The sequence below is a fragment of the Pseudorasbora parva genome, chromosome 1, assembly GCF_024679245.1.
Source record: "Pseudorasbora parva isolate DD20220531a chromosome 1, ASM2467924v1, whole genome shotgun sequence".
NCBI lineage: Eukaryota > Metazoa > Chordata > Actinopteri > Cypriniformes > Gobionidae > Pseudorasbora > Pseudorasbora parva.
Window position 1 is genome coordinate 9,297,771 of NC_090172.1, and position 22,316 is coordinate 9,320,086.

A 22,316-nucleotide genomic window follows, 5' to 3' on the forward strand; every position below is an offset into this window, starting at 1 on the left:
ACTCCCGTGTTTTGACCCATCACATTTCCGTTTAATATCTGGTTCAAAATAAAAGTCCTATTTGTATTAAGCGAAGCATTATTTTGAGAAGAATTTTCATTTTGTCTCACGGATGACTGGATGAACTGTACCTGAACACCCATTGTTATATGTTATAGTTATAGGTTATGAACGAATAACATACATTTCACAAAGAAAACGTAGTTAATATCTTTAAAAACATTTAAAATATGTACATACCATTTTAGTAATGTTTAAGGTGAATTCAAATTATATTTATATTTTAAAAACTACGTTTTTTATGAGCTGCAATTTGAACGTAGACGCATGAAAGTACAATAACCCCCAAATAAAATAATAATAAGGGCATTTCGGTCGTGACATAAAAGAATCAATTGGTTGTGTTTGAACCGGATCTTTGAACTCGAATCGCGGAAATGAGCTGGATTTCTCAGTGCACATGACATGATGCCATGGAAACGCGACGCTCTCCCAAGGGGGTAATCTAGCACTCGGAAAGCGTTCCACCCATAGGGGCTGCCATTGCTAACCAAGCCATCACCTGCTGTTAGCATCCCATTGACTCCCATTCATTTTTGAGTCACTTTGACAGTGAATAACTTTACATCTGAGACGTTTAAAGACTCCATTTGTCCATTGTTTATTTATAAAGAAACACGACAATGCATAAAAGACTCCATTACCTTGTATCTTACACTATCGGCCCGCAGAAGCTGTTTTTGTAAAAATAGGCTAACGATTGCGTCATAACCAACGCGACTCTGTCGCACAGTTGAGAAATTACCGTATAGACCTGAGGAGACGCTCGCAGGCAATCTTTTACTGTCTATGAGGCAGTCGGGGGGACGTGGAGACATAAAGTCTGATAAAGTCAAGGGGGAAGAATGGGGAGAAGCCCATAGTGAGCCAAAAGCAACGGGAGAAAGTATTTAAACAACGTGATTCAGCTTTCACTTTCCACATCTACTAGAAGACCTACAGCTGTCAAACAGGAGGCTCACGTCACATCTACGTCGTCAAGCTCAGTCTGAGCCTGCGCAGTTCGCTCAGCCATCAGGAAGTGAGTGCTCCTATACTGACATCACTTAATGCCGTAGAAGTCAATGGGAACGCTCCGTCCATTTCTTTTACTGTCTATGCGCTCTCCTGGATTGACCATATTAAAAATGACCTCGGAAAAATAACAGTTCGTTAGCGATAACAACAAGAGACACAGTATGCCTCACAAAGCAGTTAAAGTGGTCGTTGAACTCCACCTGAGAGCGGTGAGGATTTCCCGATAATTATCTTAGTAATGATGATACAAATGAACTAACGTTACTAGCCTAGTTAACTATGGACATGAGAACGCTGTAACTTACCGCTACTTAAAGGGATAGTTCACTAAAAATATTAAACATTCTGTCATCATTTAGCCACCGTCATGTTGTTCCAAACATTTATGAATTTCTTTATTCTGTTGAACATAAAATAAGATATTTAAAAAAAAAAAGATTTTGGTAGCTAACCAGACAGTTGATTTTAGCATAGTAATATTTGTCCTCTGAAAGTCAATGGGATCATGTTACCTACATTCTTTAAAGTATCTTCTTTTGTGTTCAGCAGAAGAAACAAACTCATACAGGTTTGGAACAACATGTTTGGAACAACATTTTGAGAGCAAGTAAATTATGACAATTGTCATTTTTGGATGAACTATCCCTTTAAATGAATAGCCACAGTGTGCGGACTGTTGTCTGTCATTCTGTTACCTGTGAATATGGAGTTTCATCATACTTGTATTTTAGATAACTTGTCCAGGTGTGCATCTACCAGACAAAGATGATGTTTACCTCAGTGTGAGTCTTATGAACCAATACGGGAAGTCAGAATGTCTTCCTGCAGTGTTTCCATTACTGATTCGGGAGAAAATAAGGTTTGAAAAGGTGGTGTGATTTTTTTTTTTAATCATTCTATCTATTTTAAATAAAGTAAAAAATAAACAAAGCCTTCTTACTGTTTTGTAAACTCACACCCTTTTCTTGTAGATCATGAATTACGCCACTGATCCTGCAGCAATAGTCCAGTTCCTGCAGTGTGAGTGAGCTGCTTATTCACTCGTTTACTTCATCATCGTTGCTGATTCTCCTCAGTCTTTCCGTGTGAAAAAGAAGTACACTTAAACATAGTTTTAAAAAAGAGTTCTCATTACGGATATAGTATGTGAACTCAATGTAATGTTTTCTGACACTTATAATTGCATGTCAGAATGTGTTATAGTTTAAATGTATATTAAATTCCATTAGCTTGCCACTAGTAGGACTTAAAGGGACGGTTCACCCAAAAATTAAAATTATGTCATCATTTACTCACCCCTAAAGGGTTAGTTCACAGAAAAATGAAATCGATGTCATTAATGACATTCCACACCTGTAAGACCGTTCATCTTCAGAACACAGTTTAAGATATTTTATATTTAGTCCGAGAGCTTTCTCTTCCTTCATTGAATGTATGTACGGTATACTGTCCCTTTCCAAAAGGTAATAAAAACATCATCAAGTAGTCCATATGTGACATCAGTTGGTTAATTAGAATCTCTTGAAGCATCGAAAATACATTTTGGTCCAAAAATAACAAAAACTACTTTATTCAGCATTGTCTTCTCTTCTGGGTTTGTTTTCAATCCGTGTTCGAGACTCGGAGAGATTCTAATTAACCCACTGATGTCACATATGGACTACTTTGATTCTATTTTTATTACCTTTCCGGACATGGACAGTATAGTGTGCATACGCTTGAATACGCTCTCGGACTAAATATAAAATATCTTAATGGGGGGGTGAAACACTCAGTTTCAGTCAATCTCATGTCAATCTTGAGTACCTATAGAGTAGTATTGCATCCTTCATTTCTCCAAAAAGTCGTTAGTTTTATTATATTTATAAAAGAAATATGGGCTGTACCGAGTCTTTCCGGAAAAAAACGAGCGCCTGGAGGCGTATCGTGTGGGCGGAGCTAAAGAATGACGAGAGCGCAAAGCGGTGACGTCCTCAAGCGTGGAGAAACCCATGACTATCAATCTCAGCTAATACAGATATGATCCAGAATCATTCGGAGGCTGAAATAAATTGAACAGGAGAAACCGCAACAGCAGGACGTCCGTCTCTGTATGTACTGTTTTTAGTGGCCTGTCAACATTTGTGTGTCTTTACTCGCAGTTTATGAGGACATGATTCGGTTTATGGACTATTGTATGCGACTAAACCTTAGCAGTAGCAAGCAAAACGGTTTTGCACGTCAGACTAGTGTAACGTTATACATAGAACAACAATGGAGTAACCGTTAGCGCATTTGAATGACGAAGCACGCGATCGTGTCGTTTACTGATGTTTACTCACGTGACGATAGCCAACAGCAGAGACATTTGAAGCAGTTTTACTCACCGGCTGCTTCCAAAGCAGGACCGAACCTTTATCGCTGGGACCGCTCCGTCAATAACACACTTCTGTGACAGCAGTGAACGGTGGAGATCCACTTTGCGACGCGACTGAAGCGATGTTGTGAAGCTTCCCGTCATTTCTGCGTTCAGATCGGTTCAAATGCAGCGCTGCCTTCCCGGAATGCTGTGCTGAAGCGTTGAAGTCGCGAGTGTTTATGGGCGTGCATTTCCTCGCTCGCTCTAGTCACACGCGCGCGCACCCTACCGGGAGAAGAGCCCGTACGGCCCATACAAGGACCTTCCGCTCTGTCGACGTCAAGCCGACCCATACTCGAAAAAAACTCTCCGAAACTTGTGAGAAACCGGATGGAGTATATTTAACACAGAAATACTCCATCAAACGTCCAACATTAGTTTTTTAAAACTTTGTCTATGTTTAGGATGGGAATCCAAGTCTTTAACAGAGTAAAAAGCTCAGTATGCATGAAACAGCATTTCACCCCCCCTTAAAACTGTTCCGGAGATGAACGGAGGTCTTACGGGTGTGGAATGACATTAGGGTCATTATGTCATCAATGACATAATTTTCATTTTTGGGTGAACTAACCCTTTAAGTTGTTCAAACCTGTTTCTTTCTTCTGCTGAACACAAAAGAAGATATTTTAAAGAATGTTGTAACCAACTGTAACCAGATAGTTGACGGCACCGATCAACGTAAATGGCAACCATCAACTGTCTGGTTACCAGCATTTTTTTAAATATCTAAAAGTAATCTGAGTAAATGTAAGTAAATGATTACATAGTTTTCATTTTGGGGTGAACTGTCCCTTTAAGTACATCTTTAAAAGGGTTTTTATAGTTATTCTATTGTTTCTGAAACATAATTAAAGTGTACTGCCGAATGTACTGACAAGCATTTATGGTAAACACTTTATTGTCATTTCTATTAAAAGTTGTATTTCATGTAATCAAAAATATTTGTAATAATATAAAAGATAGTTAAAACATAATGATAAAAATATATATTAAACATTTATCCTATTTATAAAAGTAAATACTTTGCTTTTTCTTTTCATTTGTCTATAGGCCTTTTTTAATGAATATTATATTATCTGCAAGTACAGTTTTTAAAATATATTTTTAAGATTCAAGTAAACTATAAAAGTGCACATTCAGTGAAATGAAGTGCACTACTTTTTCACAAGGATTTACAAAGGATATTAAAGTGTTTTTCCTCTTTCCCAGCTGAAACAGTGAAAATAGAACTCATTCAGTTGATTCCTCCAGGTAAAACTGATATTATTTCTCAAATATTACAAAATGATTCATGTTGCAGTTTGCTGACCATTCTCTGTTTGCTTTTTATTGCTCTCTTACAGCTGGAGAAATATTGGCCAGTTTTGAGGAAGATGCTCGAAGTTTTCTTTTCCCAGAGCCGAAGCTGGTCCCATCTTTCTCTGGAGTAGAGAGAGAGGTATTAATGACACGGCATCCTACTTTTCCTGTAAGAGCTCATTTATCTGGCACACTCATTGCATTTATTTGCTCAACAACAACAAAAATGGATTATTGTGCATTATTAAAGTGGAAAATCTTTATATTGTCTTTATATTCATTGATTTATCTCAGGGCATCTGTCCGAGGTTAGAGTTTTCCACAAAGACGACAATCGGTGAAATCTCCGGTAGCAATGGCTTCCTGAGTGTTCCTGTGGTAAAAGTACACATTTTGAAATGGAAGAACGATTTTAGCTATATTGCTTTATAATACTGTTTGCAAGAACTTGGACGATGTTTTATTTGCTTTAGGGGGCAAAGATGAGGAAAACCTCAAAAAAGTCACAGAAACAGGGCAGCACCGCATCCCAAAAACATCTCTCATCTGGTTCATGCAGTCCGAGAAGACAACGCGACAGAGATCAGGTCACATGTGCTCTTTATTTGGTTTCTGAAAGACAGAGTAACACCTTTCAAAAGTTTGGAGATTTTTTATGTTTTTGAAAGCAGTCCCTGCTCATTTATTTGATACAGCAAAAACAGTGATATTGTGAATTAAATATTGTTTAATTTAAAGGGTTTAAAGGGCACCAGAGGGAGACTGGCACAGAGATTCACCTTTTTCTCGACTAATTTAGTCTAGGCCTATATTACTTTTGTATTGCTTTTGTATATTAACATGCTTTTAGAAATATTGTATTTGTTTTTTATACTAGTAGCCTATAGGGATGATTTTTATCCCTAAATTTTAGGGGGGGGGGGGATTTTTGCCCCCCCCCCCCCCCCCCCCCATGTCCATGTGACTCCAGTGGGTCAGCCAAACAAACAAAAATAAACACTTTATTCAACAATTTCTTCACATCTGTGTCAGTCTTTTTTGTTTTTGGGTGAACTAACCCTTTTAAATGACTGTTTTCTATTTGAATATATTCTAAAATTATAAATAATTTATTCCTGTGATGCAAAGCTGAATTTTCAGGATCATTACTCCAGTTTTCAGTGTCACATGATCCTTCAGAAATCATTCTAATATGTTCATTTTCTGCTCAAGAAACATTTTTATTTATTTTACATTTTATTATTATTATTATCAATGTTGAAAACAGATGTGTACATTATTTTTCAGGATTATATGATGAATAGAAAGTTCAAAACAACAGCATTTATCTGAAGTAGAATTTTTTTGTAACATTATACAGTACAGTACAGTGATTAAATAAATAAATTAAAACTTTTATTCGGCAAGAAAGCATTAAATTGATCACAGTAGACAGCAAATACATTTATAATGTTGCAAAAGCTTTCTATTTCAGATAAATGCTGTTGTTTTGAACTTTCTATTCATCATAGAATCCTGAAAAAGAATGTACAATACTGTTTTCAACATTGATAATAATAATAAATGTTTCTTGAGCAGCAAATCCCCATATTAAACATATAATACATACGTTGATACATTATTAAATATATTTCACAATATTCCAGTTTTTGCTGTATTTTGGATCAAATAAATGCAGCCTTGTAGCCTGACAAGCCAGACCCAGATCAAGATGTTTGGTCTGGAAACTCACCATAGACAGGGCTCAATCCAAGGGGTGGGATAAACGGTTGTCTTTCAAACTCCCTCTGCACGCGATAGGATAGCGCTACAACCAACCAGAGCAACGACGGTGAAACGGAGCTCGTTAATAGATTAAACATTTGCCGTATCCGGTCGGCAAAACTCAGAACACATCTTCCCTTTTTAAGAATGACTTCAGTGCCGCTCTTTGTTCTTTTCTCAGAGAAAAGCTTAACTCCAAGTCTTCTGGAGTCACGGTCAAAGCTGATTAGAAAGACCGTCATTCACCAGTTTCTGTATTTACTAGAAGCACGCAAGCGCAACTCTGCCGTCATCATGTTAAGCCCCGCCCACCGACTCTATACACGATGTAATTGGCCCGACCAGAGTTTGGCGTTTACAGCTCAGATGGGTATTGAGAGTTGCTAGACGACACTCGCGGGTAGATTAGATTTGCTGCCGCTAGGGTGCGTCTAGATTTCTAGGCTAGCAGCCTTGGTGAGCAGAAGAGACTTCTTTTAAAAACATTAAAAAATTGTACTGAAACTTTTAAAACAGTTTAGCTGTGTTATTTTAGTTTTAATATAGCTTTATTAAAAATTTTAATTAGCTTTAATTTAAATTTAGTTTTAGTTATTTTTGTTAATTTTGTCATTTTATAAAAATGTTTAATGTTGAAATTTAGGTTTAATTTATTTTATTTTAAGTTTTAGTTGTGCTTCAACTCAGTTATTCAGTTATTTATGGCAACATTTCTAATTGTTATTTAGTTTAAATTTTTCAACTAATATTATATTTCAGCTTTATCCACATTTTCAGACAAAATTAAAAATACAGTATTCCAGTAAAAAAAAAGTGAGAATCATGGACCTTGATGCTCTGCTTTGTTACAATGAGATAATGGTTGGTTGTTTTGACTTTTTGATGAATTGGTGTTGGCCAGCAGAGGGCAGAAGAGCTTGTTGGATCAAGCCCAGGAGACAGTTTGATTCCAGTGACCAGTAGCACGAACTGCTTAGACTAGTCTTAAAAGATCACAGACATGGCTTAAGCTTAGTCCCAGACTAGCTGTTTTAACTGAAAGCAATTTGCAATGGCATGTCTTAAAAATATGTCAGTGCCATTGTTTTGTCTCAAGATGAACAATACCCTGTATTTTGGAGTTCCTCTGGGCTCCTTTTTGACCCCTGTTCTGTTCTCATTATATATGGTTCCTCAGGGACCCATTCTTACCAATCATGGGGTGTAATTTCGTTTTTATGCTGAAGACACCCACATTTATCTCCCCTTGAGGAAAAATGACAAAACAGGCTTAAGATCACTAGTTACGTGTTTGTCTGATATTAAGTCTTGGTTCTCATTGAATTTTGGTAGTCACTGTGTGTTTGGTTCTTCAGTTATCTCCAATTGTGATTTGATCTGGACTCCTACGTAAAATCATCCGTGAAAAATGTGGGTGTTATCTTCGACTCAAATCCAGTTTTTTCCAGTTAAGATTGCTATCAAAATAGTTCTTTTTTATCTTTTCCTGACAGTAATACATTTGTGCCATAATTTCGGCTTGATTATTGTAATTCCCTCTATATAGTAATTAGCAGGGACGTGCACAGGATTTTTGAGGGGCAGTTGCTCTGACCTAAAAAAGGGAACCCCCCCACCCCCCATGATCTGTCCAATTACATATTATTGTTATTGCCATTATCATTATTATTTCAATGCCCCCTAGTGGTATTTATGTTCTGCTCAGGAAAAATATTATAGGTGGGGCTATTTTTTGCAGGGGGGTCTGGGGGTTTCTCCCCCAAGAATTTTTTTTATTTCGTAGATGTGATTTCCTGCATTATGGTGCGTTTGAGGCCATTTCCCTTGCCTATACCAATAAAGAACTCAAACCAGTCAATATCAATAGTCTAATAAAAAAAGACAATATTAATTTAACTGCCATCAACAGTTTATGATCGTCCATTTGTTATACCTTTCCGACAACGTTAAGTCTCACCCGAACAATCTCCTTCTAGTGCCGCTCATGCAGGCTCAGCCAAGGCGGTTAGAAGGATTTTGGGGGCCCCAAGCAAAATGGACATGGCTAACTTTCTACAGATAAACGGGTAATGATTAAAAAATGTTTGTAAAACTTTAAGAAACCATTTTTAAAACATCTATAAACATTACATAGATAGACAGACCAAATATTCCTAACATTTTGTTAAGGGTTACTGTCACGGTTGGTAAATCCGCTGATCAGGCTAACTAGTGACCACGCCCCTAAGAACAAACAACGTAACGAGACACACCCACACAACATACACCTGCACCACATACACACACACACACAAGACTAGAATGAGACAGCGGATTTACCAACCGTGACAGTTACTAGTTGGTTTGTAAACTGTCTATAAACATTATCTGGATGGTTATTATGAAGTTGCAACAGATGACTATAATACCTGTTAAATAGTTAATAAACAGTACCAGTAAAACATGTGGGTTGTCCTGATACTGTACTTCAAAATGCAACAGTGTAAAAATTGCCACACCGAATAAAGTAACTGTTCAAGATCCATTGGTAACTTATAAAAATAATATCATATTTGCATAAACTGTTACTACCATATATCCCGACACTAGCACATTACCTTATCCCGTTAAAAAAACATATTACATTAAGTAACCATATTCCGTCCGTTCGAAAACAAAGTTGCACTAACTGTTCGTTACAAGCAGCATTTGCCAGGCAGGTAACGTTAGCTAACATAAACATATTTTTGCTAGCCTACCTGCTGCAAAATTACACAATTTTTGTACAAATAAAGCTATTTTATATAATGTAATTTATCACTTACCACTATCTTGTTTTTTATCTTTTTTCTTTTCTGGCTTCCTAAAGCATAATTCCGCTTCATGATCGCCGAGGAGGTTTTGTATTTTGCCGGCAGCAGAGATTGCGTGGTTGGGTGGCTGTTGTCAGCGACGACTGAGAGGGCCCCCTTGAGGGGGATTCCGATAACAGTGTCATTGCACTTTACTGCATTGACTATCAAAGGGGCGCTCAAGCAGTTTGTCGTTGCATTTTATTCTTAACCTGTCGCTGTCTTGAGGCCCCAGGCCAGCTCGGTGCCCCAAGCAATTGCTTGACTGATGCTGCGTCCCAATTCGCCTACTTATACTACGTCCTAAAAGTATGTACTCTTTTTGTGAAGAAAAAGTATATACTTTTGAGTGTGTAGCAGAAAAGTATGCAAGCTTCGGGACATACTACTTCGCCATCTTTAACGGACTCTGTCGCTTAGTTACGTGCATCCCGCCACCGTTTATCTGCCCTGTCAATCATCGTCAGATTCGTCACAGTTCAAATCCTTCACATTCAGTTTAATCTCTTACCGTATCGGAGAGAAATGTAGCCGCTCGTTGATCTGCCATTTGTGGGTCTTTAATGCAGATCTCCTCCTGTGTTTGCAGTTTAAATATAATGATGCATTTAAAAGTTAATGGCCAAACGTGTCATTACAAAAGTTCACAATGCTGGCTGCATGTGAAATATAATGTGGGCAACACTGAATAAATATATTTTTGTCAGGTTAAATATTGATAGGGTCATTCAAACCCCTTTATCTAAACTTCTCTACTTAACCGTCGAACTCGCACATCCGTCATGTTTGTAGTTTTTTAACGCTTTTTATCCGCGTTTGTAGTTCTAATCGAATCCTCGTCCAACTCGCAATGGGTTGTGGGCAATATCAGCCGTTAGAGTGCCCATCGATCCATACTGTGAATTCGGACCGGAAATAGTAAACCATCCGGGAATCTTTGGAATACTCTTTTCAACATACTACGATTTGGGACATACTAATTCTATTTTCGAATACTATTTAGGATGGATAGTATGCGAATTGGGACGCAGTTTCGGACGGGTACCCGAATATGGAAGTGAACGAGGCTTTGCGATTTTTTTTTTGTATCTTGGCCTACGTGAAATTCTGCATCCATTGTACGAATTTTTTTATTTATTTTTTTCCACCTCGGAAGGGCAACGTGAGTCGAGAAGGGCATATGGGCAGTTGCCCGGGCAACCTGAGCAACCCCTCTGTGCACGTCCCTGGTAATTAGTCAATCAAACATAAATCGTCTGCAGATGGTTCAAATTGCGGCTGGCAGACTTTTGACTGGCACCTGCAAATCTGATCATATCTCTCCTGTAATGAGCTCCCTGTCTGTTATAGAATCGAGTTTAAAATGTTACTCTTTGTTTTTAAAGCTCTAAGTGGAACGGCACCTTAATAGTGATCTTTTAAACCCAAATACATCCGATCTCAACAGAGCAAAGACTGTTGATGGTTGCGGAATTCCAAATTTTGGGAAGTTGAGGGGTGGCCGTGCCTTTTCAATTGCTGGGCCAAAATTGTGGAATAGCCTTCCATTTTCCATCAGATTAGTCTCTTTAGAATGTAAATTTTAAATTCAAGTTAAAAACATATCTTTTTACTCAGGCTTATAACTGTCCTTGGAGTGTAAAGATGCATCGCTCACCTTCCTCCTCCTTATTGCATTGCGTTCTAAGCTGTTTCTATTGAAATTCTGCCTTTTTATAGTAAGGTTTGTTCCGCACAGTGGTCAGCTACTGTTTTCTTTATTGTGCTTTATGAAAACATTTGGTTTGATTTGATCCAGCAGTTGCTGAACGTCTGTGTGTTTGTGCTTGCTTGGCCCACGGTAGGTTCAGAGGTCTGGTGGACGGTCCTCTTCCCATTATTCACCATTCGTCTCTGACAGAAATTCTAGAATTAGGAGTCTGTCACCACACAAATCAAATCCACCTAGAGAAGCAGGTATGAATGCTATAACACCAACGCATATGTCATATTTGTTTGTGCTGTCGAGCTGAATAAGCTTTGCCGCACTCTCTTTTTTAAGTTTAGTGATGTTTGACTTTAACCAACTGAATGTTAATTGGTAAACCATACTTATGAACTGCGTGTTTTTCTTCAGGAAACCTGAGAAGAAGCCATTCCAGACCTTGGGTTAGTTGTAAATACTGATTGGCTTTCTTTTTCTATTACATCATTAAACAAAATACTGATCTGGAAGTTAAAAACAGCCCAGATTAACTAACGGAAGAGTCAGATGAGGACAACTAAAACGGACGTGGATAAACTAAAGATATTACTAAGTGCACTTTTTAAAAGCCATTTGAGACAGGGCAATTTTCATGTAAGTGTAATCTTTAGATACACGTAAGTGACCTTTTATTTAATTAACTCTTGTGCATCATTTTAAAAAAAAAATTATGCATCCATAGAGGACAAAAACGTCCATGTCAAAACACTGTCAGAAAATCTAATCTTGGGAGAACAGTCTTAATGTAGGTTTCTTTTTCAAGAAGACCCTTGTCAAAGGTCTTCTGAGGTACAAAACAGTATAAAAAATGAAACCAAAAAAGAGGTTTAAGTTTTTGAAAATTATTTATGAACATTATTTTATATTAAATATATATTTTATGAAACAGGTTAAACTCTAAAACTGCTAGAAAATCAAAGCCATGAATCTAAACAAGTTATGTTACAAATTCGAAGTTGATATCTAAAAAAAATGAGCTTTCAGTAAGATTTAGTTTGGGCGCAGTAACAAATATTCCCTATTAGATACCAGCAAAACTGCACTGGTGTACACACTGAAAAAAAGTGTGTTGGATTTGTAAATTAATCATTTACAGTTTTTCTCAATTGCTAAAACATTATTTCTGAAAACATTAAACACAAAACCTCATCTTCAAGCACTATTTACAAAACCTCTGATTTCTCTGGTAAAATGAAACTTTCACCGCAAAACAGTTTTACCTCTGTTCAAAATCAAAAACTGCTCTCAAACCTCAAACAAAGTGATCAAAATGATATACACCATCAAAGGGTATACTTCAGCGCTGGGAAGATGAATCTGTATTTAAACTGGGTCATTAATGTAGTAGAAATGTTAAATTATTTTTGAATTTAGTGCTTTCTAGACTGAGAAAAGACAGAAAATGTGTTTTTGTCTCATGGGGATGAAAGACTACATTTCCCAGAATGCTTCGCTGCCCTGTGAGGCCATTCTCAAAGCCAGCTACTGAGTCACTTTTACTTTCCTAACACAGCGTTCATCTTCATAAAATCAGTTCAGTTAGAGAACAGACACTGCAATTAAAAACTGAACGTGTCTGTTCAATATACTGTGATTTAGCCGCTGAGGAAGAGTCAGCACACATGCAGCACAAATCAGATTACACGCATCGTGATGAGCTGAATGAGCTCTTGTGCTGAGAGCTGAGGTAAACGGGTCCACGCTCGCGGCAGTAGTTCTCAGCGCGTGTTCAGTCTGGCGCGTTTTCAGTTCATGCCTTTGGAAGATTAACTTTCATAGGAATTAAACTTGAGAAGATCATACGAATCATACTCACTTTGCTCCGCCGGCCGCACCGTTTTCATGAATGCCTGCAGTTGCAAGCTGAGCTGTGAGTGCGACCCCATCCCCCATGTGTGAGTTGAAAACATGCGGAAATAGCTCCCTCTGCTGGCTGTAGTCTTAAGCGACTGGCCAAGCATTTTACCGATGACGCAAATTGACGATATTTGTGTCACCGGAGTAATTTTTCCAGAAATAAAACGCATAAATCTCTCTTCTCGGGGGGATATGAGAGGGGGGAGCAAGATCATTCAAATATACTCCAGGGTTTCTATTGATAGAAAGCCATATGCTAATCGCTGAAGTAATAACCCTTTAACAGTCAGTAAACAATACACACAAAAAATAAAAAACTCATTGTTCAAAACATATTTCTCAGGGAGAAGTAAAATTTTAATCTCAAAATAAATTTCATATTTTTCTGTCAATGTCTTTTGATCAATGAAAACATATTCTATCATTAGGAGCTCAAATTTTTCATTAGGAGTTCAATTTATACCAACTCATGAAATGCATATATTTATAGCTCGAATTGTATTTAGTGTGTGATTTATACGTCAAAATTTGTTTTTACGTGCATATACGCATTGTCACCCCATTGGGTAGGTTTAGTGGTGTGTGTGGTGCAGGCATATAACACGCTTGGGTAGGTTTAGTGGTGTGGAATGTGGATATGTGCATATAACACGCACAAAATGTATTTATTTTGTGATTTATAAGCCATGTACATATGATTTGCAGTGTCACCCCACGTTATAAAGTGCGTATCATATGCACGTGAAAACTGCGTAAAATGTGCACATAACTCATTTTGGCGCACAAATCGCACGATAGATACATTTTTTGCTATAGATATGCATTTACATTAGATCGGGCTGATTTTTAAAGTACTGTACCCTGCATCTCACAAACTTGTCCTTTGTCTCTGTGGTAATTCTTGTTCTTTGTTGGTATGAACCTGCAACCAGTACTGTTACCAAATGGAAAGCAAAATGTTCAACTTCAAGGCAATACAATTTGTTCATTGTACAGTATACAATGCACTGTACTTATATTGGTTGTGTCTCATCATTTGAAACAGGTAATCAATTTCGAGTGGTTGTGTTCAATCAATGACATTAGTTCTCCATTTGTATTTGATTGTCACTGTGATCTTGAGTTTACCAGTATATGGATGACGTGCATTAGAGTGCAGAATGTTTCTTGAGAAGGAGAATGTGTTTAGAGTTTTGCTGAAAAGTCTAAGTGAGTTCTGCAAATTGTGTTTTACCATGTGAGATGGTTTAAGGTTTACAACAGAGTGCACAATTGGCTAAACGAGTTCAGAGCAACTGAGAACTTAGTTCAGCCAATGGGTTTTAGTGTTTTAGCAATTGAAAAAAACTGTAAGTTAAACAAACATAATTTGTTCATGTAACAATAGAATTAATACATTTTAAGTGATCCAATTAAGTAGTCTCAAAGTGTATTTTATATGGCTCCCTGACATGATTCAGACATTCAATTTCATATATTTATTCATCCACTTTAATTTAATATATTTTAATGTTACACAACTAAATTATAATGCTGCACTAACTAGTCCACAAACTTTTAGCTAGCAATAACACACATTAACATCTTAAATGCTAAGCATTAAAATCTCTTTAAGCAAAGCCATTATAACTTTAGTTGTTTTAGTCCACAGCCTAAGCGAATGCTCCACTTTTCTCCACAATGCTAACCCACTGTAATTAAATTATTATAATAATTCCAACATAATTGAATATTAAACTTTATTAAACACAATCAAGTCTTCCCCTTTCTCGTCTGGCTCAAAAATACATAAAATAACTTTTACATATAAAATAAAAACATTTACTGTCTTTTGATTTATCCATATGCTAAGCATGTTGGGAACTAACAAGCCCCGTCTAGTTTTAGTTAATGCAACACAAATCATTCATGTAACACAACACAAAAGGATTAAGTTTGACTTAAATGTGACTTGTATTGAACACAATCAAATTAAGTTTGGACAAAATGTATAGCAATTGTGTTGCTTTAGCTCATTTTAAGTAAGCAATTTAAACACGCAGTAAAAATCTTTTTTTTTTTCATTGCATAACCGATGGATTTGTGATTTGTTGTTGAGTTTTTCTGTCTGAAATATTACAAGCACACACACTCACACACATGTTTTTGTGATATATGGGGACATTCTATAGGCGGAATGGTTTTTATACTGTATAAACTGTATTTTCTGTCCCCCTACACTGCCCCTGCCCCTAAACCTACCCATCACAGAAAACATTCTGCATTTTTACTTTCTAAAAAAACTCATCCTGTATGATTTATAAGCATTTTGAAAAGTGGGGACAGGGCCAATATCCTCATAAGTCAACCTCTCCTTGTAATACCTGTGTCATACCTATGTCATTATACACATTTGTGTCCTCATATGTCACAAAAACATGCCCACACACACGCACACACACACGTTTTATTGCACATAAATCACACTCTAACATCCATACCAACACACCCACACAATTATAGTTGCATAATTGGCTGTATAAAATGCAGAAGCAGAAAACAGGGAATACAGTGAGTATTTGCTTTATAGGCCAACCTGAGAAAATAGCACTACCTTGTAAAAAAGAGTAACATTTTACATTTTTAAGCTTTGCCAACAGTATGAATGCTATTAACAAAGATTGCATCATTTCATAGTGACATGGCATTGGGTTTTAATGGGTTTCAATGAGGATCTTTTTGTGCAAAATGTGCTTAGAGGAACTATTCTTTGTACCTAGTGCAAAACAGATTTATGAAAGGAAATGGGCAATGAAATTCCAATAAAAATACACACCTGTGCCAAAATTTATGCAATTGGTATTAACATAGGCAAAATTATGAAATAAATAAAAAAAACCAGGGGGAAAAACAAGATGTCCATAAGGATGCACAAGGGTTAATTCCTAATTATTTAATATCACTATTATTATTAAATTGTCTGCAAATACAGTTAAAAAAAAAAAAAAAACATACACAAGTGCACATTCAATGCAGTTAAGTGCATTTTTTTCAAAAGGTTATTTCTAATGATAAGCCAGACATGAACTGCCGCTGTCCTTCTTTATCTCATGTTCTGATATATTCATCAGATGGCAGATGAAGACTCTTCAGACACAGAAGATCTCCTAGACTACGCTGAGGAAGTGGGCCGTCATCATTCCCTAATGGGATATGAGGGATCTCCCAGCCCAAGTCACTCCAGTATGGAACGCCAGAGGCACAATGGGTATGTTTGTGTGTGTGTGTTCCCCAGGTAAAGTTGCATGAATGAATTGGATTGATGTTTTTTTATAGAACCGGCTTTGACTTTCCACACCACACCATTTGAGGTATCATTCATGTCTGTAACAGTATGAGTAACCTGCCAGAGTTTTAATAGATTGGTTTGAGGGGTTTATTCAAATCACTTATCTTAAGTATAAGCAATTGTTAATCATGATGCCTTATTTTTTGTTTAGAAAAATATTGTGTTATTTTTCTACAGCTCTCTCTTGGGCTCTCCTGGCCTTTGGGAGGAGATTCAGGAACGGGTTCAGAACCTTTTAACATCTCCCAAAGCAGTTCATAGACTAGCCTGTGTGAGTACCACTCAAATGCACACACACATTATGGGAATTATAGACATAATGATTTTTTTTTTCACTGTACAATCTGTATATTCTATTCCCTAACCTTAAATATACCCCAAACCTACCCATCACAGAAAACATTCTGCATTTTTAGTGTGATATGAGCTGTTTTCCTTATGGGGACCAACAAATGTCCCCACAATGACAAGCATTTTGGATCTTGTCATCTTTGTGCGGACATTTTGTCCTCATAATATAGGTTTTATCAGGACCACACACACACGCACACTTTCTTCCAGAAATAATTGCTGTGGAATGTTATGCAGATCGTGGGATGGATCATTTAGCCTCCTCTGCCTCTGTTTTTGATGTCAGGGTGCCACAGACTCTGAGATAGACGAGGTACTGATACGGCGATCTGTTTTGGCCCACTCATGTCCGTTTTAAACATCAGTGTGTGCTATAAGGAAGTGGTACGTATATGCTTAAATAATAAAGACTCTTATTATTGCAATAATCTGTGCAGACTATTTACTAACAGTATTCTCATTCTGTTTATATATATATATATATGTGTGTGTGTGTGTGTGTGTGTGTGTGTGTGTGTGTGTGTGTGTGTGTGTGTGTGTGTATATTAAAAATAACTAATTAATCACGCATTTTTCTGTATAATCACGATTAATCGCGATATTAAACATTCATTGTTTTTTTTTAATAATAATAATCATATGTATTGCTAGCAAAATGCCACTTTAACTGTGTTAATATTTTTAATGTATTAACCTGAAAAAATTAATCACGTGTTAGTTTTGACTGCACTATACTCATATATATACATAAATAAGGATAAGGCTTATTAGGAACACCATACTAATACTGTGTTTGACCCTCTGTCACCTTCAGAACTGCCTCAATTCTACGTGGCATTGATTCAACAAGGTGCTGAGCGCATTCTTTAGAAATGTTGGCCCATATTGATAGGATAGCATCTTGCAGTTGATGGAGATTTGTGGGATGCACATCCAGGGCACGAATCTCCCGTTTCACCACATCCCAAAGATGCTCTATTGGGTTGAGATCTGGTGACTGTGGGGGCCATTTTAGTACAGTGAACTCATTGTCATGTTCAAGAAACCAATTTGAAATGATTTGAGCTTTGTGACATGGTGCATTATCCTGCTGGAAGTAGCCATCAGAGGATGAGTACATGGTGGTCATAAAGGGATGGACATGGTCAGAAACAATGCTCAGGTAGGCCATGGCATTTCAACGATGCCCAATTGGCACTAAGAGGCCTAAAGTGTGCCAAGAAAACATCCCCCACACCATTACACCACCACCACCAGCCTGAACAGTGGTAACAAGGCATGATGGATCCATGTTCTCATTCTGTTTACGCCAAATTCTGACTCTACCATCTGAATGTCTTAGAAATCGAGACTCATCAGATCAGGCAACATTTTTCCAGTTTTCAACTGTCCAATTTTGGTGAGCTCGTGCAAATTGTGGTCTCTTTTCCTATTTGTAGTGGAGATGAGTGGTACCCAGTGGGGTCTTCTGCTGTTGTAACCCATCCGCCTCAAGGTTGTGTGTGTTGTGGCTTCACAAATGCTTTGCTGCATACCTCGGTTGTAACGAGTGATTATTTCAGTCAAAGTTGCTCTTCTATCAGCTTGAATCAGTCGGCCCATTCTCCTCTGGCCTCGAGCATCAACAAGGCATTTTCGTCCACTGGACTGCTGCATACTGGATGTTTTTTCCCTTTTCCCAGTAACTGAGCAGATTTTGAAATACTCAGACTGACCCGTCCGGCACCAACAACCATGCCACGCTCAAAATTGCTTAAATCACTTTTCTTTCCCATTCTGACATTCAGTTTGGAGTTCAGGAGATTGTCTTGACAGGACCACACCCCTAAATCCATTGAAGCAACTGCCATGTGATTGGTTGATTAGATAATTGCATTAATGAGAAATTACACAGGTGTTCCTAATAATCCTTAAGTTGAGTGTATATGTAAACTATATATATATATATATATATATATATATATATATATATATATATATATATATATATATATATATATATATATATATATATATATATATATATAATTTTTCTTTTTTTCGAAGTGTTCTTTTGTGAAAAAGAATTACACAGCATGCTTTTAAATTAAGTACTTATTACAGAATAACGTACTTAAAAGGAATATACTCAAGTGTGGACTGAACATAATATTTTCAGAAAATGGAAAGTTAATTGCAATTAAATTAACATGTATTATAATTTACATTTTTTTTAAATACAAACAAGCAGAAATTTAGAATGTTTTTATTATTATTATTATTATTTTATTTTTTTTACTTAAGTTGGACTTACTTTTTGTCTTTGAAATGTCGGCCAAATGTACTGACAAGCCTTTTTGGTAAATTAAATACTTTGATGTAATTTCTATTGAAATTTCTGTCATCTATTTAAATATTTTTGTTACACATTTGTAATGAGGAAGTTGCAATTTAGTACATTGAAATATTTTAATAATACATTTAATATTTAAAAAAAAAACGCAGTTGAAATGATAAGTACTTGACATATGCTTTAGGATGACAGTCAACACATCAAAATAGTGTACTTCTTTAAAGCATGGCTAAATATTATGATAATTAAAACAAGATTTAAATGTACTTTAAGTAAAACTTAATTTGACATTATTACAAAGTGCACATTTGTACTTAACACAGTTGTGTTAAGGAACAGTCATGAAAGTTTACTCTTTTCAAGTACACTTAAGTGTCCTTTTATTTCATTAACATTGTATTATCTGCAAGTACAGTTTAAAAAATGTTACTTTATTTTAAGGTGTCATTGTTACAGTGTAAGTATATTTAAGTACTGAGTAATATCAATGAACAACATGTACTTACTATAGGATTAGGGTAGGATTAGGGTTTGGTTGAGGGTTAGTTGCATGTAATTATGCATAATTTACTGTTGTTGATATGATAAGTACATGTAACATATGTTAAGGTCACTGTAAAATAGTGTTACCAAAAATATACTAATGCTTTTAAGCACACCACAAGTGGACGTCTAATATAATTATGCAAACCTTTTTTTTCAAGGGTTGTACAGCTTCATGAGTATTTATTTAAAGAGCACCCTTTTCTTTATCTACAGATGAAGCAGAGGAACCTGAGATTTCGTGTGGCATTGCATCATTTTTAATTCAATTACGGTTGTGTTTGTTTGTAGTTGTGTTTGTATTGCAGTTTGGAAATTAAATAGTATATTCTTGGTGTTTTTGAAGCTCAGTGGTTCTCGACCTTGTTCCTGGAGGCCCCCAAAAGTCCACACCTGATTCAGCTCATAAACTTGTGACTTATAATGGTGACCAAAATAGACTTTTGTGATGTGCTAAAAGGCCATCTTTCAATTTAATTTTATAACCTAATTTATACAGAATATTGTATGAAAATGTAAATTTAAAAAGACATACATAAGAACACATATGTTTTACAACACCCACGGGCAGAAATTAAGAAAAAAAGTGCCTGTATAAGCTACGCTCCAAAAATCCGCCTTTTCCCAGAGAACGTGTCATGTGACGCAACGACAGGCAAACATAGGCGCTGCAGCTCTGACTCTCAGTGTGGGTTTACGTAGTCTGAGAGGTGGAAACAGAAAATAGAGATTGCCGTTATCGTAATTGTAGTTATAGTAGGTTTGAGTTGTCACAGTGGTGAATTCTGTTGTCACAATGGGGAATCAATAAAAGATGCTTGCAATAGCCCATCGTAAGAGTTGACATTTATCCCAACTGCAACCTCTTCGCTGTCTGACTCCATTACGAAGAGATGTTTACCGGCCGTTGCGTCACTTCTGATCAGAGCGTTTTTCACAACTGAAGTAATTTTACTTACAATTTCCTTTAAAAAACTGTTTTAATGCACATTTATGATTAATTTCTTCACGCAAGTCGAGTTCCTATACTATTTATCTACACGTTCATTCACAGTGATCTTCAACTTGAAAGATGGGCTTTAATATGACAAAAAAAGTTGTCTCCCTTGTAGAAGCTGTGTTGCAGTAACATCACACATGGTCATAAACAGTTCAACATGCACTATTTCACCATGTGATTCGTATGTAAGTAAGGCAAAGGGCCATAAATAACATATATCTTCTAAAGTGACCAGTCCTTTGATGACATCCTTTCTTCCTTTTTTATGCAAATGTTGCCTTTCAATCATTAGCAATTAAAATCAAATACCTGCTTTGGTTGACTGTGAAGTTCAAACAGCTTATTCTGTTTGTGTCAGGGAGCCTCAGGTGTGTTTTGTCTACTGCATTTCCCCTTGAGTATTAAATGATGAACATCTGTCTATATATATACACACACACACTCACCAGCCACCTTATTACTGTCATGTTGTTTGCGCCAAATTTGTCTAAATGTCACAGCAGAAATCGAGACCCATCAGACCAGGCGATGTTTTTCCAATCTTCTATTGTCCAGTTTTGTTGAGCCTGTGTGAACTGTAGCCTCAGTTTCCTGTTCTTAGATGACAGGAGTGGCACCAGTGTGTCTTCTGCTGCTGCAGATCATCTGCTATAAGGTTGGACGTGTTGTGCGTTCAGAGATGCTCTTCTGCAGACCTCGGATGTAACGAGTGGTTATGCTTTGGAACACTTATTCAAATCTCACATACTATTTAGGATAGTTAGTATGGACATTGGTAAACATGGCATGTCTACATGCCTAAATGCATTGAGTTGCTGCCATGTGATGAGATATCGATGTAAATGTGCAATTGAAAAGGTGTACCTAATAAAGTGACCGGTGAGTGTGTGTGTGCGTGTCGTCACCGTCGGTTGGAGTGACTTGCGGTTACGCCCACTAAGTAATAAAAAGACCAGGTGGCAGCATTGGTTTTCAGCACGAATGCCACGAAAAACACACAACAAACGTCTAAAACGGGAAAGAGCTTTAAGATTGACTGTATAAATACATTTAACAAGAAATTTGAGGTATATTTTTACTGCCAAAAGCAAAATCAAGGAGAACCAAATGAATTACTGCAATTCACAGAAACAGCTGGACTCTAAATGTGGATTTGTAGTTAACATTTTGTGTCAATATGTTGAATGCTGGGGTAAAATCATACCATATATTGTATTGTTATATATTGTATTGATAAATCGTCAATTAAATATTTACCATCGTTCTGTTCAACTATATACGTTTTGGGGCTGGACGACATGATGCTATATACACCGATCAGTCATAGCATTATGACCACCTTCCTAATATGTTGGTCTCCCTTTTCTGCCAAAACAGCCCTGACCCGTTGAGTCATGGACTCTACTAAACTCCCGAAGGTGTGCTGTGGTATCTGGCACCAAGATGTTAGCACCAGATCCTTTTAAGTCCTGTAAGTTGTGAGGTTGGGCCTCCAGGGATCGGACTAGTTTGTTCAGCACATCCCACAGATGCTCGATTGGATTGAGATCTGGGGAATTTTGGTGTTGAAGTCAACATCTCAAACTTGTTGTGCTCCTCAAACCGTTACATTTTTGCTTTGTGGCAGGGCACATTATCTTGCTAACAGTCCACAGCCACCAGGGAATACGTTTCAATGAAAGGTTGTACATGGTCTGCAACAATGCTTAGGTAGGTGGTATGTGTCAAAAGTAACATCCACATTGATGGCAGGAACCAAGCTTTCCCAGGAGAACATTGCCCAAAGCATCAC

At 37.0% G+C, this 22,316-nt stretch overlaps 1 protein-coding gene across 3 annotated transcripts; it reads left to right on the top strand.

Annotated features, from left to right (window-relative positions):
* The first annotated feature begins 428 nt into the window (after positions 1-428).
* On the top strand, positions 429-20,958 carry spata6l (spermatogenesis associated 6-like). Of its 3 annotated transcripts, none has more exons than XM_067448606.1 (14): positions 429-485; positions 1,161-1,286; positions 1,809-1,946; positions 2,049-2,097; positions 4,685-4,726; positions 4,819-4,943; positions 5,069-5,158; positions 5,248-5,361; positions 11,214-11,325; positions 11,486-11,517; positions 16,081-16,217; positions 16,476-16,569; positions 16,936-17,033; positions 19,741-20,958. In XM_067448606.1, the coding sequence occupies exons 2-13, from the start codon at positions 1,239-1,241 to the stop codon at positions 17,005-17,007; spliced, it is 1,053 nt and encodes a 350-aa protein (XP_067304707.1). In that variant the 5' UTR covers positions 429-485; positions 1,161-1,238; the 3' UTR covers positions 17,008-17,033; positions 19,741-20,958. The 3 variants fall into 3 exon arrangements, with proteins under 3 accessions (XP_067304707.1, XP_067304716.1, XP_067304726.1); XM_067448615.1 differs by having other exon boundaries at positions 5,069-5,152; XM_067448625.1 differs by having other exon boundaries at positions 4,819-4,913.
* Positions 20,959-22,316: the final 1,358 nt, after the last annotated feature.